The sequence below is a fragment of the Hyperoodon ampullatus genome, assembly GCF_949752795.1.
Source record: "Hyperoodon ampullatus genome assembly, chromosome: 11".
NCBI lineage: Eukaryota > Metazoa > Chordata > Mammalia > Artiodactyla > Ziphiidae > Hyperoodon > Hyperoodon ampullatus.
The window spans coordinates 94,628,345-94,642,741 of record NC_136924.1 but is presented as its reverse complement, the minus strand read 5'-3'; the positions used below and the strand labels follow the sequence as shown (position 1 = coordinate 94,642,741).

Sequence of the window (14,397 nt, the reverse complement as noted above, 5' to 3'; positions counted from 1 at the left end):
GGGCAGAGGAGATCCTGCAGAGAGACATGCATTTTCAGGAAGGGCACCTAACATTTAACAAACAAACATGTAAGTGAAGCTGAACATTTCAGTGGAATTTCCATCTGGGTTCTCTCTGCAACAGACCCCTATAAAGGTTTGAGTGAAAAGTTTATTTGGGATGTGTGGTGGATAAAGGTAGGGAGTGTTGAACCAGGAAAGGGAGGGCAGAACACACTATAGGTCATTCTCTTAATCTAGATACTAGAGGAGGAGACTGGAACCTAACGCTGTTGAAAGATTCTGGGAAATGGGAAAAAACACAATGTTCTAAATTGCTTTCCATTCAGGTCAAAGTTGCTGAACTACCCCAAATCCTGAGATTCGTTGCCTGAGGGCCATCCAGGTGAGAATTCCTTAGTACTTCTGGACTGTCATGTGTGAGAGCAGCAAAGCTTTCAGCAGTTCCAGGAGGAAAAAGTCTGCAGACACAGAGCTGCAGATAATGATTGGCCATAGTTTACAAACATTCCGAGGGATATGGATGGGGAAATGAAAACTTCTGCTCCAAGTGGAGATAAATAGTAGGGAAACTGACACAAAAACAATTCAACTGCCTATGTGCAAAAATGGACCAATCAACCAGGGTCGACAGTTCAGAAAGAATTAAAGGGAGTTTATATATACACACACACACACACACACACACGTACATATCTCTACCTATCTATCTATATCTTGTGTGTGTGAGCATGTGTGTATTCAGTTATCTTATTTGTGACTTGAGCTTAGAGTTGTTGGACTGAACACATCTTTGATGGATTTTGACTTCTGAGTTAGTGAACTAAGGTAAAGAGAGAGACAGAGAGCAAAAAATGAGCAAAATTAGGCAGTTTTTGCTAGTTCAGCTTTGTACAACATTAAAACAGAAAAAATAGACTTTAAGAAGGCACAGTTTCATTTCTATCACATCTTTCAACTTGGCTTTGCGTAAAATCTGGATGAAGAATTTTCACGTTCATATTCTCGAGGTAGGATTTATGTTTCAGCTATTTTGGTGATTCAGTGAAAGCAGCCCAATGCACACAGTGCAAGTTGAAAAGATGGAAAACTTTTAGCCTCATGGAAACCAAGAAATCAAATCACAGTCCTGGTTTTTTGTTTCTCTTCTGCTTTTTGGTTGAAAAGCCTGTCTTTTACAAAAGGGTTCATCTATGGTAATATTATAATGCTTAAAAATAAACAATATAAATAACAAAAAAACTTGGGAGTTATGTTTTGTGTGGGAATGAATGGTAGATTATATTTCCTGACTCTTTATCGTAGATCAAGGTCTCTGTTCTCAACTCTTAATCTGCCTATTTGTCCCTCTTTTGAAATTCTCACTGTTAAGGTTACGCTTCTGAGGACAAAAATGTGTAACTTGAATTATCTCTATATTACCTGAATAACACTGTAAACGATTATAATAATTAACATATTAGTAAAAATAAGGAGAGTCAAGAATAAATGAAACTTTTTAAGGCTGTTGTGAATGAGGCACTACGTGTGGGCTTAGGCCAGCTGAGGCAGTCATAGTGCGTGTGTGTGTGGGGGGGGGGGACAGTCATGGGAAGTCCCTCTGACTCTACCCTTTTTATCTTTGCCTTCCACACTTGAGTTAGTGAGGCAGGGATCAGAAGCACAAAATGAGAGCTGTAAAATTCCACCCACTCTGTACTAAAGAAAATAAATGAAAATCAACAAAACATATAGACACACAGAGATAGGCTTAATTTGAAATATATCACATATGTGCTCTAGAGAAAGACTACAAGGGTTTCAAACATAAGTGACCTTTTTCTAGTACTTAGCTTTACTATACTATACTTTTCTCATTGGTAAAACATGTATATTTATATATCTTTATTATTAAGTCATTTTCAGGGATAAATAAGCTAATATAGGCCGAGTGCTTTAAACTATGTTTGGCATATGGTAAATAATAGACATTTCTCATTATTAAAAAAGGAAACTTATGTGTGGAATTTTATTATACCAAGTAAATTTGCCTTTGGCTTGCTTATATTTTCCATTTTTCAAGTAATTTTTTTAAGATGACTTTGATGTTCAAACGTTAAAAAAACTTCCTGTCACCTTCTTTTGTGATAGTCAAAGGGTGTGCATTGAACAAGTTCAGTGAGAATTTCCTGTATTGTGGTTCCAGAAACATTTTAGAAGATAGTGATTTTACTGCTTCTTGTTCATACTACACATCCATGTCTCATCAGCAGATGATGCAAGCACACTTGAATACACAATTTTTCTTTTTAAAAAAATTTCTTCATACACAACTTTCAGGTTCCTTAGTCTACAGCTCAGCTCCGTTATCTAACCCAATTCTTCTTGAACAAGCAGCCATCGTGCCTTTCCTGCATCAACACTGGAACAACATTTCACATGGCAGGTATGTCAAGTGATAAAATGAAAAAATAAAAATAACCAGGAAAAATATCTTGTGGGTATGGCTAATTTGAAGCAACGCTTTAAGACAAAAGTATACATTTTTAGGCTCTCCATGTAGCTGCACTTTATACTTTAATTTCATTTTTCTGATTCTTCATTCTGTAACTTAGAAATGATTTTGTAAAGATTTTTCCAACAGGTTTAAAGAGTGGATTCTGACAGGGATAGCTCTAAATTCTGATTGGAATCTGAATTTACCAGGAAAAATATAAACAACATAATTCTAGCATGAAAATAAATAGAGAATGTTAAATATTATCAACAAAATGTTTGAAAGTGTTTGTTTTTTAAATTTACCATTTGTGTTGTGACATCTCCCAAACCACCCAGATTAACAGTTTGACACATTGAACTGCTGTGAATGACAACACCCTTTGGGAGCGTGCTAATGTTAATGCAGAATCTCCTGATGCTAAATTATTTTAGGGGAAATGCCTGTGAGCAAGTAATTTTTGGTATGAGAAGATGTAATACATGTAAAACGTGGTTCCTGTAAAAAAAGTGGTTTTTTATGTATCATAATTCAATGTACTGTGAAATGAACTCAGGTTCCCAAGTTATTACCGGTTGGGGAACCTCTCATCACACCGTGTCTTCTCTTCACGGTACAGCCTCTACAAAGCTATGAGCAGCCTGACATTTCTCAGAGTAGTGGATACACTGAGATTAGCAGAAGGACACACTCCCAAGTAGTATTGATATTATTGTAACAATGATGGAATATATGTTGAATGAAAGACTCTGGGTCTAGACAAACTTTCATTTGATTTCTGAATTGGGTACTTAATAGCTCTGATTCCTTGAGAAAATAACATTTTTAATGAATCCTACATTTTCTCAGCTACCTAACGGGAATCAGATTCTCTTTCTCGTGATTTTTTTGTTGCTGTTACAAAAATAAGAGTTTGTTATATCAGCCCACAAGACCGAACTTGGTGCCTGTTGATCTCTTTTTACTACAGATCTCTAAGCTTCTTTGTCAAATTAAAAAATAAATGGTAAGTACAGTTTGATAAGATAGAGCTGATAAAGAGGAAAAGGTATGGCTAATCTCACTGAATAATAAAGTACATCATATAAAATTTTTGGTATTGGGTGGAGTTCTAAATGGAATGTCTTCATTTTCCAACATTTCACTGGCAAAATGATTGGCTCATTAAACCAAGGAACTTTTTGGATTCCCTCACTGGTTTCTGCTTTTAAGAACTTCAGCTCCTCTGTTTGTTCTTTAAATCTTTACCCTATCTCTCTTTCTTTATAGCTTTTCAGACCACTCCATGGAGGCTGATTTCTGGGGTCCTAGGAGTAATGTGCCTTTTTTTGGTGGCTGCTTTGGGAGTTTTGTTGAAAAATTGTAAGTTTTTCTAGTCAAGACTATATAAAAAGATCAAAATTGTGATGAAACTGTCTTACAATAAAGGTTTCATAATGTGTAATATTTTGTTATTTCATAAACCTGTGTCTGATGAAGTAAATTTCTAATTACTTCTTACAGCATTTACTAAACAAAGTGTTCAGCCAACATTCTCTCCAGGACCCTCCACAGATCTCCGGGAAGGTGGGTTCCATACTTTGGAAAACTTTAGTGCTGGTAGAGAATGAAATATTCTTGTTTTTCTCACACAGAAGCATGAAGGGATATTATGCTTAGTAATAGAAATTATAGGATAGTCTCATTTTATTGCTAACTTAAGAATTTATTAAATTACATTGAATGTGTGTCATTTATATATTAAGTAATAAGGAAAATATTAGCCTGAAGTGACCTATTTTTCCTATGTGACTGCTCATGTTTAAGTAACAAAAGCAAATAACAGTAAATATTGTAGCTGATCCTAAGTGCCTCCTTGTGTTTCATAACCCATACTTCGATACCTCTTTACCTTTACCTCCGCTTCTTCCGTAACTCAGAAAGAAGCACAGAGATTTCTGCAATTCTAAACTCTACTTAACCCGTGAACTTCAGCTCAAAGTCCAAGTTTTTAAACGTATCTTTTCCTAAATGATGTCTCACCATCTTCTGTGTTCATATAGCATTTCATTCATATCTTTTTTCCCTCAGAGTTTTTCCAATTTTATTGAGATATAATTGACATATGACATCGTGTAAGTTTAAAGTGTACAATGATTCACTTATTTTAATATTATTACCACCATAGCATTGACTAACACCTCCATCATGTCACACAACTATCATGTCTTTTTGCGGTGAGAATGTTTAAGAAGCTCTCTTGTAGCAACTCCCAAGTATATAATACAGTATTGTTAACTCTAGTTGTAATGATGCACAGTAGATCCCCAAAACTTAATCATCTTCTAAATGGAAGCTCGTACCTTTTGACCAACAGCTCCCCATTTCCCCCACCTCCCAGCCCTTGGTAGCCACCATTCAACTCTACAATCTCAGCACCATTCATTTGACAAAGATTTGAGTGCCTACCACATAATATGACTTTTATCGCTGAGGATGGTAAATGTTGAAGACACTGTCACTAGTAAACTGGATGGTCAGATTTCAAGCTAAGTGCTTTATGAACTTCATTTTGAAATAAAATATCCAGAATTATTTTCTGACTCAGGAAATATGCTAAAATGCTTTCCTCCTTTAAATATCTCTTTTATCTAGTTCGCTTTTAATTACACAGCAGAGATCAACTTTGGGTCACTTCCTCAAAAGAAGTTCTTCTAACCGCCCCCATCCTATATTCTGCTTCACAATATTTTAACATACTGAATTCCTTGTGTATACTTACACAAATTATCATTAAATATAATTCATAAATGACTGAGATTTGTATAATTCTGTCTCTATCTCTAGAATATAATCTTCATGAGGAAGAAGGATCATGTCTGAGTCATTCAGATTAATATCCCCTGAACTGTGGTGTATACAGTAAATTCTCAAAGAAGAGTTGTAGAAAAAATTAAATAACAAATGAGTAAATAGCACTGAAAAAAACCGAATCTCCAATGTCATCAAGTCATGTTTTGTTTTTTCTCTTAGGATCTGGCTGCTGTTCTTGCCGAGAAAAGTGGATTGGCTACCAATGCAACTGTTACTTCATTTCTAATGAATTAAAAACATGGAAAGAGAGTAGAAATTTTTGTGTTTCTCATAATTCCAGTCTACTTCAGATACAAAACAGAAATGAACTGGCATGTATTTAATTCTGGTTTTTCTACATTTTTTTTTACCTAGGAAAATATTATCTAAGTAAGCTGAATACTTTAATTCAAGTCTTTAATCAGATAGTAAATAGGCAGTTATATTTGAACTAATTTCCTATACTTTGAAACAGTCATAAAATCTACACAAAATTTCTCAAAGATTTACATTATAGGAATGTGACAGATAAAGTACAAGAAATTTTTTAGAGAGAATTCAAAGAATAAATAATAGATCATTATTTTTATTCAAAGAACTTTGAATTTTTAGTTCATTAATTGAATTTATAATTTATTTTGTAATTATATAGCTTTTGTTATCACTCTTGGAATATGAAGAATATTATAAAACAATCACCCAACTCTTAAGAAAAAGTGAAAATTTTCTCTAGCTCCATGCAGAACCTGTGCTAAGATTTATCCCTCAAGATGCTGTTGATTTGGGATCAACTTTGATTGCTGATCCCTAGTGAAGGAAGTGTTCCATGAAAGCTCTAATTCTCTTTATGATGTTTTTCATTCTTTCAAGAAGTGAGATTCTGTGGTATGTTTTCCTCCATAAATGAATGGGCCTGATGAATGAGAAATATAAGGCATGTGACTTGACTATACCTCCTAAATTAAAAGTTTAGAATGATTTTAGTTTGTATAATTGAAAAACTGAATCTGAATACTGGACACTGACTTTCTTAAAAGTACATGATCCCTAGAGTAGATTCAAAATAGGTTAATATGTTGGTCTTTGTTTCCAAACAGCATTTTATGAAATCCAGTTCCTATTATTACTGGATTGGACTCTCTTACAATGAAGAACATCATGCCTGGCTGTGGGAGGATAATTCTACTCTCTCCCAAGATCTGTACGTTTCTGGCACTCAAAACCTTTTTCTGTTCTTTTTGAGTTTATCCTTAGATCTGATCAGAGAACGTAACATCCAGGAACACTGTAGGTAAGATATCCTGCTTAGGATGTGAGAATACAGAAAAGAGAATTGATACAACAGAATAACAATTTTAGTACCAACCACAACACCCAAGTGTATGCTCAAGTGACATGAAGTTAGTGTACTTGTGACTCTAAAAGAGCTTTTGATATATGCTTTTATTTCCTGCCTTGGTACAAGCACTTGGATATGTATGTACATGTACAGATTCTCACATACACAAAAGCCGTCCAGAGAAAAGAGTATATCCACTATTTTCCTTATTCTGGTGGAGCCCAATATTCTCAGCATCATCCCATATTTCAAACATTCAGGGCTTATTTTCTGTGTACTTGTAATCTTCAAATCTCATTTTCATTCATAAACATGGGATTTACAGTATCATACAATGACAGGTTTTATGCTCTGATTTTTTTCCTAGACTAGATTAGCAGATGCATCTTAGAAGTAAAGTATATAACATATCAAAACCATTAAAAACAACAGCAAAAACAAAAAAATCCCCAACTTCATTGCTATTGATTATTGATGCAATAGCTGAGTTTTTGTAACATTGTACTCTGAAATTGTGAAAACTGACTTGAATGAAAAAAAGGTAATGCCTTAATGTGGTAATATCTCATTAAAATGCTTTTAAAATTTCTATAGTTCTATCATTTAACAAAAACATCATCCTTGAACATTCTCATTTCCTTTTCCCAATATATTAAAAAATTCTTCTTCATTACAGATTTATATTCCTTCACCGTCTAAATCCAAAGAACTGCATAATATATGGCCCAAGCGGAAGTGTTTTGGATGCAGACTGTGGAAGTAAATATCGTTATGTCTGTAAGCAACAGCTTATTTAGATGTTTCTTGGGGCAGAAGGGGTGTGCAATGAAGATTCAGTATACTTAGAATGGTAACATATATTACTAACTACCTACTTCTGAGATCTGTAAAATGTTTCAAATTGTGTCTTATCAATCATAATTTTCATGTATTTGAAAATGTGTTTAAATGTTTACCAAGATATAATTGACATATAACATTATGTTAGCTTCAAGTATTCAACATAACAATAACTAGACACTAGGTCTAATTAACATCCATCATCATATATAGTTATAATTTTTAAATTTTGCCATGTGTCTTAAAATTGATGAAATGTGTGCCTACACCTAAAATTATAGTCAAGACAAATAATTTCATGAATATTAATGTATATGGTAAATAGTGAATTCAATAGTTTATGCATATATTCTTGGAAATTCTGCAGAAATTTAAATAAAACTTAATTCATGCGAAATAATATATATCACATCATATCAGTCCTTTGTATGGCATACTAAGTTGAGAAGCCCCATCCTCATCTCTCTTTTTCTGGAAGTAAAAATAATTTTAGTGTTCTTTTTTAATTCTTTCTGGATATCTATACATCTATATGTTCTAATTCAGAGCTGAAAGTGCCATATAATAGTTTCTTGTTATGTATCACCTGGCCTCAGAGGGGAACACATTTGTGTGTCTTCTCTTGATGCTACAGAGTTCTACAGAACAGTTGGAAGTCTTTGGCCAAATATATGGTCTCACGTGATTGCTTTCATATTTTGCAAGAGGAAAAGGCATCTAAGCCCTGATCATATAAATTTATAATACTTATTCCTTTACTCCAAATATCTTTCTTGCCTTATGCTTATCCATCAGTAAAAAAGCCATTCTTACATGTACATTGAAGATTTTAATCTCTAGCCAGTCCCCAAAGCCTTTTCCTAAAAGTATGTACCAAAAACTAAATACTGTAAGATGTTACAGAAAAACCCGAATGAACTTTTGGGCCAACCCAATAATTACCCTTTTTTTTTGGGTGGAGGAGGGGCTAGCTCATTTTATTGAAGGATTTCTAAATAGGTAAAAGAAGGGGTGGGAACACAATGAGTTCTGATGTCCATCTGACCTGGAAGAGATTTTCCCAACCTCACAGATATCAAAAGCCAATTCTTTTTTTGTAATTGTTGCATCTACATCTTAAAAATTGTGTATTGACATCTATATTTGCTTTCTAGTTTTATATTTTAATTAAATAATAATAACTAAGAACCCAAAGTTGATTTTTAAAATACAAAGAGGCAGGAAGAAGAAAGAACCTCTTATGTTTTATTTCTCAAAATATAAATATAATAGTACTACAACTTGAACTCTTGACATTCTTGTAATGCAGGTTGATTTAGGAAAAATGCACTTAAGTTATACTATGCAAAATTCAGGATAGACTATAACATCTTTCAAATGTTTAACTTGGACTAAGCGGACATGCATTGCACTTTCTAGATATTTGAAATGTTTTGCTTTTGCTGTCCATGTGATTTTCATAATCATATAGTTTAATTGAATTTAAAAAGAACATTATAGGCAAGCTTATAATGAAAATAAATAGTTTTCTGTTCCAACTGTCCCATCAATCTGTCCTCTTCCCACAAAAATTTCCTCTGAGTTTTTTGTGTGTTTCCTTGTTTTATTCTACCTAGAGTGGTTTTCTCTGTAATGAACCAAGGATAGTCTATTTTCATAATTTTTGTCCAGAATGAATCTCAACTGTGTTTATTTAGCCACATTAAAGTATAGGTTCAAATTGTTACTTTCATATCATCACACTATGAAGTGTCCAGAGTTCAATCAGCCTTTTTTTTTCCTGAGAATTCATGAACATTTATTACAATATTGCAAGAACAATGAGGGAACAGAAGGTGTTAAATATGATGGATGATGTCTAATTTCAGAGAGTAATCTATATCAAAATTGTCTCCATTGAGGGAAGAAAATTCCTGTTGCTTCCCAATTATAGCTCAGATGTTTTTTTAAGCTCCCATATCTTTTTAGGGCATTGTGATGGAAAGTGCTGATTTGAATGAAGAGTACTGTTCACCCATAGCAGTGTCCTGCTCACATCTGGCTCCATCATACTAATCACACTCAATCCAGGACCATCTGACCCATTTCATTTTTATTATTTTTTCTCCCACTCTTACCTGCATTCTGCTTTACTTCATCCTGAAAATATCTTTGTAGTCCTTGGGATGGGAACAACTTTTTTTATAGAAAGGTTTTGCACAAAATATTTTTTCCCTCTGACATGACATTTCTGATATATTGTCTGGGGAGAGACATTTATTTTTCTTTTGCTCTCTGCTTTTTGCTATGAAATGGGCTTAATGTACATGGGAGGATCTAGTTGAATGACTATCTCAATGTTGGATATAGAAGAAAAGGAGAGTGTAAGGAAATTTGTAAAAAACACACAATATAACAAAATAATATTGCCAAAAGTCAGTTTATTCTTTCTTAATTTCATCCTGTTGCTTTGAATGTGTTATCCATTACCCTGAATGTATGTAATATGGGTTATGTATTGGTGCATAACAAATTACACTAAATTTAGAAACTTAAAACAGCATGTTTATTATCTCACACTATCTATGGATCAGGAACTAGGCACAGCTTAATTGTGTTCTTTGTTCAGGGCCTCACAAGGCTGGAACCAAGGTCTTGGCCAGGCAGTATTCTCATCTGAAACAGAGTCCTCTTCCAAGCTCATTCACCCTTTGGCCAGAATTTCATTCCTTGTGGTTGTAGGACTGAGACCCACAGCTCCCCTCTCCTCCCCATAGGCAGTCACACCGGGGCTACTTTCTTCTTCCAGGACAGGGGAGAGCGTCCCTGACTCCTCTCTTTATGACCTCTAGGTCTGTTTTAAGTGTTCACCCGATGAGGTTAGGTCCACCCATAATAATCTCTCTTTTGATTAACTGAAAGTTGACTAATTTGGAACCTTAGTTACATCTGAAAAATAGCTTTATTTTTGCCATTTAGTGTAATCTAATCACAGCAGCATTCCATCATCTTCACAAATCTCACTGGAATTTAAGGGGAGGGGATTATATAGATGCACACCAGGGCATGAGTATTTTGGGGGTCATCTTAGAGCTCTGCCTACCATACCAACATACCCCTAAAAATATGTCATAACTGCTACTTCATAGCTGATTGAATTTTTTAAAGATTTTTCTCTTTTAAAATTTATTTATTTATTTATTTATTTATTTATTTATTTATTTATTTATTTATTTATTTTTGGCTGCATTGGGTCTTCATTGCTGCTCTCCGGCTTTCTCTAGTTGCGGCGAGCAGGGGTTACTCTTCATTGTGGTGCACGGACTTCTCATTCGGTGGCTTCTCTTGTTGCAGAGCACTGGCTTTAGGCACGTGAGCTTCAGTAGTTGTGGTGCAAGGGCTTCAGTAGTTGTGGCTCACGGGCTCTAGAGCACAGGCTCAGTAGTTGTGGCAACACGGGCTTAGTTTCCCTGCGGCATGTGGGATCTTCCTGGACCAGGGTTCAAACCCATGTCCCCTGCATTGACAGGTGGAGTCTTAATCACTGCACCATCAGGAAAGTCCCCATAGCTTACTGAATTTCAGTACTGCCTTTTGAATCCTGATAACTAAGAATTTGGTTCACATATGTCATGACAAGTAATCTTTTTCTATTTATTCCAATATATTAATTCTTAGTTCCTCTGTTAGTGAAGCTGAATTTGCTTAATGAAAATAGAGTTATTTTACAGCTAGACTGAGACAGCTCTTTGCTTATCTCCAGAGAGTCTTGAGAGTTGTTTTTGACTGTTGGCCATGATAAGGGCAGTGAGTTAACTAACTAACTGAATAATGATTTATGATAAATTTTTTAGAGGTTCAGAATTCCTGAGTGGAACGTATGACTAATTTGCTTATTGATAACTTTCACTTGAGGTAGATATCCTATCTTTGCTATGTGACTAGACTCTGCAGGAAACTTCTGCCTGAGCTCTCCTGAAACCAAGTTTCAACACACGTACATCAGCACAAATAATAGCAGTTTCATTCAGAGATGATGAATCATGTCTTCAGGCAAATAAGAACATTGGGAAGCTTGTTCCTGGATGTTCCTTTGTGGTTTTTTTTCCCCTGGATGTTTCTTTGAATTATCTTTCTCCTGTTGTCTTATATTATTTGCCTTTATTAAAAGCGTTATATGATTATGCTCATTGGAGCCTTTTGATTTATTTCAATTATCTAAACCTGGAAATCTTTGGGACATTTACAACACTTTTTTCATTTCCATAATTTTGGAACTTTTTGAAACTTTTTATATCCTAGTGTAGGGATTGGAAAACTTTTTCTAAAGAACTGGATCATAAATAGTTTCAACTTTGTGAGCCAGTCTCTGTTGAAACTACTCAACTCTGTCTCTGTAGTTCAAAAGAAGACATTGATAATACAAAAATTAATGGTTTAGCTGCATTACAAAAGAACTTTATTTACAAAAACAGATGGTGGGACAAATTTGATCTGCAGGACATAGTTCACCAACCTGTCAAAATGTGTGAAAGGAGAATATATAGGCATCAATGCTACTCTACACTTTGCCTTATCTTTCCCCAGGTTAAATCCTACAGTTGTAAAAGTACTTATAAATTTTGATGTACAAAAACAGTTGTACCTTATATCATCAGTATGTACTAGCTACTATAAAACCTATATTTTATAATCCAATGTGATAATCTTCTTCTGTATGTTTCTTACTTCATCCAGCATTAAAATTGTTAGACTTGCATTTTTTCAGCCATTATAGGCTGCAGTTGTTTGTTAGAACACTAAATAAATAACACAGTGAGGCTACCAGAAAGCAAATGCATACATGGAGAACTGTCACATCAGGTTAATATTTTAGAATGCTTATTCACTGAGAACTGTCATACAAGCTTTTAGTGGCTAAGAGTGTGAAACAGATTTTAAGTAGGGATCTAAAAGAAAGGATACTTTAAAAAATATACTAGCTAAATCACCAGTTTTATATTGTAAAGATGGTTGCCTGATTCTAAATATCCCCCAACCTTCCCCCTAATCCATAAAATCAATAAGGAAAACAAATAAAACCAGAAAAGACCCATGCCCTTTCAGCATGTCCAGAGACACAGAGCATCACAACCTTCAAATTATCTGTAAGTAGAAATAAAAAAAATGTTAACAGAGCTCTTGCTCCAGACTACTACTGAATGCCTATGGTGCAGGTTAGGGAAATTAATTCTTAAAATAGTCTATGAAAAAGTGAAAATAGAGGACATAGATGAAGTGTAGGCATAATCAACCTATAAAGATAAAATTGCAACAATAAATTCCAAAATACTTAACATAGGTTGGGACTTGGTGGCTCATAACACTGAAAAAGGGTTTGAAATGTAAGACAAGAAGTGAGAAACTTGGAAAATATTTTTTTTCCTTTAGAGATGCAGATAACAAAAATAGGGTGGTACCTCTTAGAGCTATGAGCGTGAAAGCGAAAACGTAATTTGGAGGATTTAAGGATACTGAGGAAATGAAAGAGAAAAAAAAGACACACCTTTGCCCTCCTCACTTCCATAGCAGTACCATCCACTAAGGAAACTGCAAAGAATAGGGCAGAACTGACAGAAGAGGGAGCTCTCTAACTAGGAACCTTGATCCTTAAATAAATAGGAATAGAAAAAAACAGATTACTTCTACATAAAACCACTCTAAAAATTCAAGAATGTGAATTTAATATTTTATACCTACAAAAAGTCATCCACCTAAAAAGGGAAACAACCATAACACTGAAGAAAACTGTAATATACTACTGCAAAATAAATTAGATATACTCATACCATCATTATAAAAAGGAAAGGTAAAAAATAAAAAAGGTTGAAGTAAAGCAGAAGTTGATCATACCTAGGAAAGTAACAGAATGCTAAAAGTAAAGTGATGAATAAAGATTTACAAGGCAAAAGGAAGCAAAAATACAGCAGGGGTTGTAATCCTGATACTAGGTGAAGACATATACCTAAAGAGAATTCAATGAGAAAGACACTTTATAATGTTAAAAGCCAAATGCTACCATGAAGATTAAATAGTTCTGAATCCATCCAGTAAATAACAGTGACTATATAATATAAAAATTATAGGAGATGAAAAAAGAAATACATAGTAACACTTTAGTAAAAGGCGACTTTAACAGGCCACTCTCAATATAAGATAGAAAGTTTGGACAAAAAAATAAGTTATATTATAGATCTAAATAATATAGTTAATATGGTAGATATTCTGGACACATACTGACCACTATACATAGATAATAGAAAATGTAACTTCCTTCCAAATGCACCTGAAACATCTGCAAAGATTGAATATACAAAACTTTTGAAAAAAGTAAAAATGTATGGATACTTCCTTAACTGGATAAAGTACATGTATATACTTTACTTATGTGTGTGTGTGTGTATATGTATGTGAATTCTAAAGCCAGCATTTTATTTTGTAGAAATCTTATGAAAAAAAAATATAAGATATTCCTGAAAGACAGAAAATAGGCTTTAAAAATGTAAATCTATCTCCTGGTTTCAGTTAGGACCTTTTCGTAATTTATAAATTTGTAGTGATACCAATAAAAATCCAATGACTGATGGATCTGTGTAAGCTGACACTGAAGTTCATATGGAAAAATAAACACATAGAATGTATATACAGTCTACATGACTGTAAAAGTATAGCTGTGAGGAAGTACTAGACCTACTAGTTATTAAAACACACCTCAAAAGCCTCCAGTTAAAACAGTGTAGTTGGTAATGGCACACAAATCAGCAAACCAGAGAAATAGAATAAGAAGGCCAGAACCAGTCTCAACTACGTAGAGAAATTTGGATTATGATAAAGACAGTGTTCTCAAGTCATAGGCTTTTTAATAAATGCTTCACTTCACATTGTGAAAACA

The 14,397-nt window shown here is 34.1% G+C and overlaps 1 protein-coding gene across 1 annotated transcript in view; it reads left to right on the top strand.

Annotated features, from left to right (window-relative positions):
• The window catches only part of KLRD1 (killer cell lectin like receptor D1), a gene marked incomplete at both ends in the record, with an annotated part of 65,297 nt that extends 57,853 nt beyond the window's left edge, over positions 1-7,444 (top strand). Inside the window, 6 exons of the mRNA XM_079714984.1 lie at positions 2,374-2,425; positions 3,746-3,838; positions 3,980-4,042; positions 5,489-5,640; positions 6,406-6,509; positions 7,324-7,444. Of these exons, the coding sequence (XP_079571110.1) occupies positions 2,374-2,425; positions 3,746-3,838; positions 3,980-4,042; positions 5,489-5,640; positions 6,406-6,509; positions 7,324-7,444 (585 nt within the window). The remainder of the gene's footprint in view (positions 1-2,373; positions 2,426-3,745; positions 3,839-3,979; positions 4,043-5,488; positions 5,641-6,405; positions 6,510-7,323) is intronic.
• Between the last annotated feature and the right edge of the window lie 6,953 nt (positions 7,445-14,397).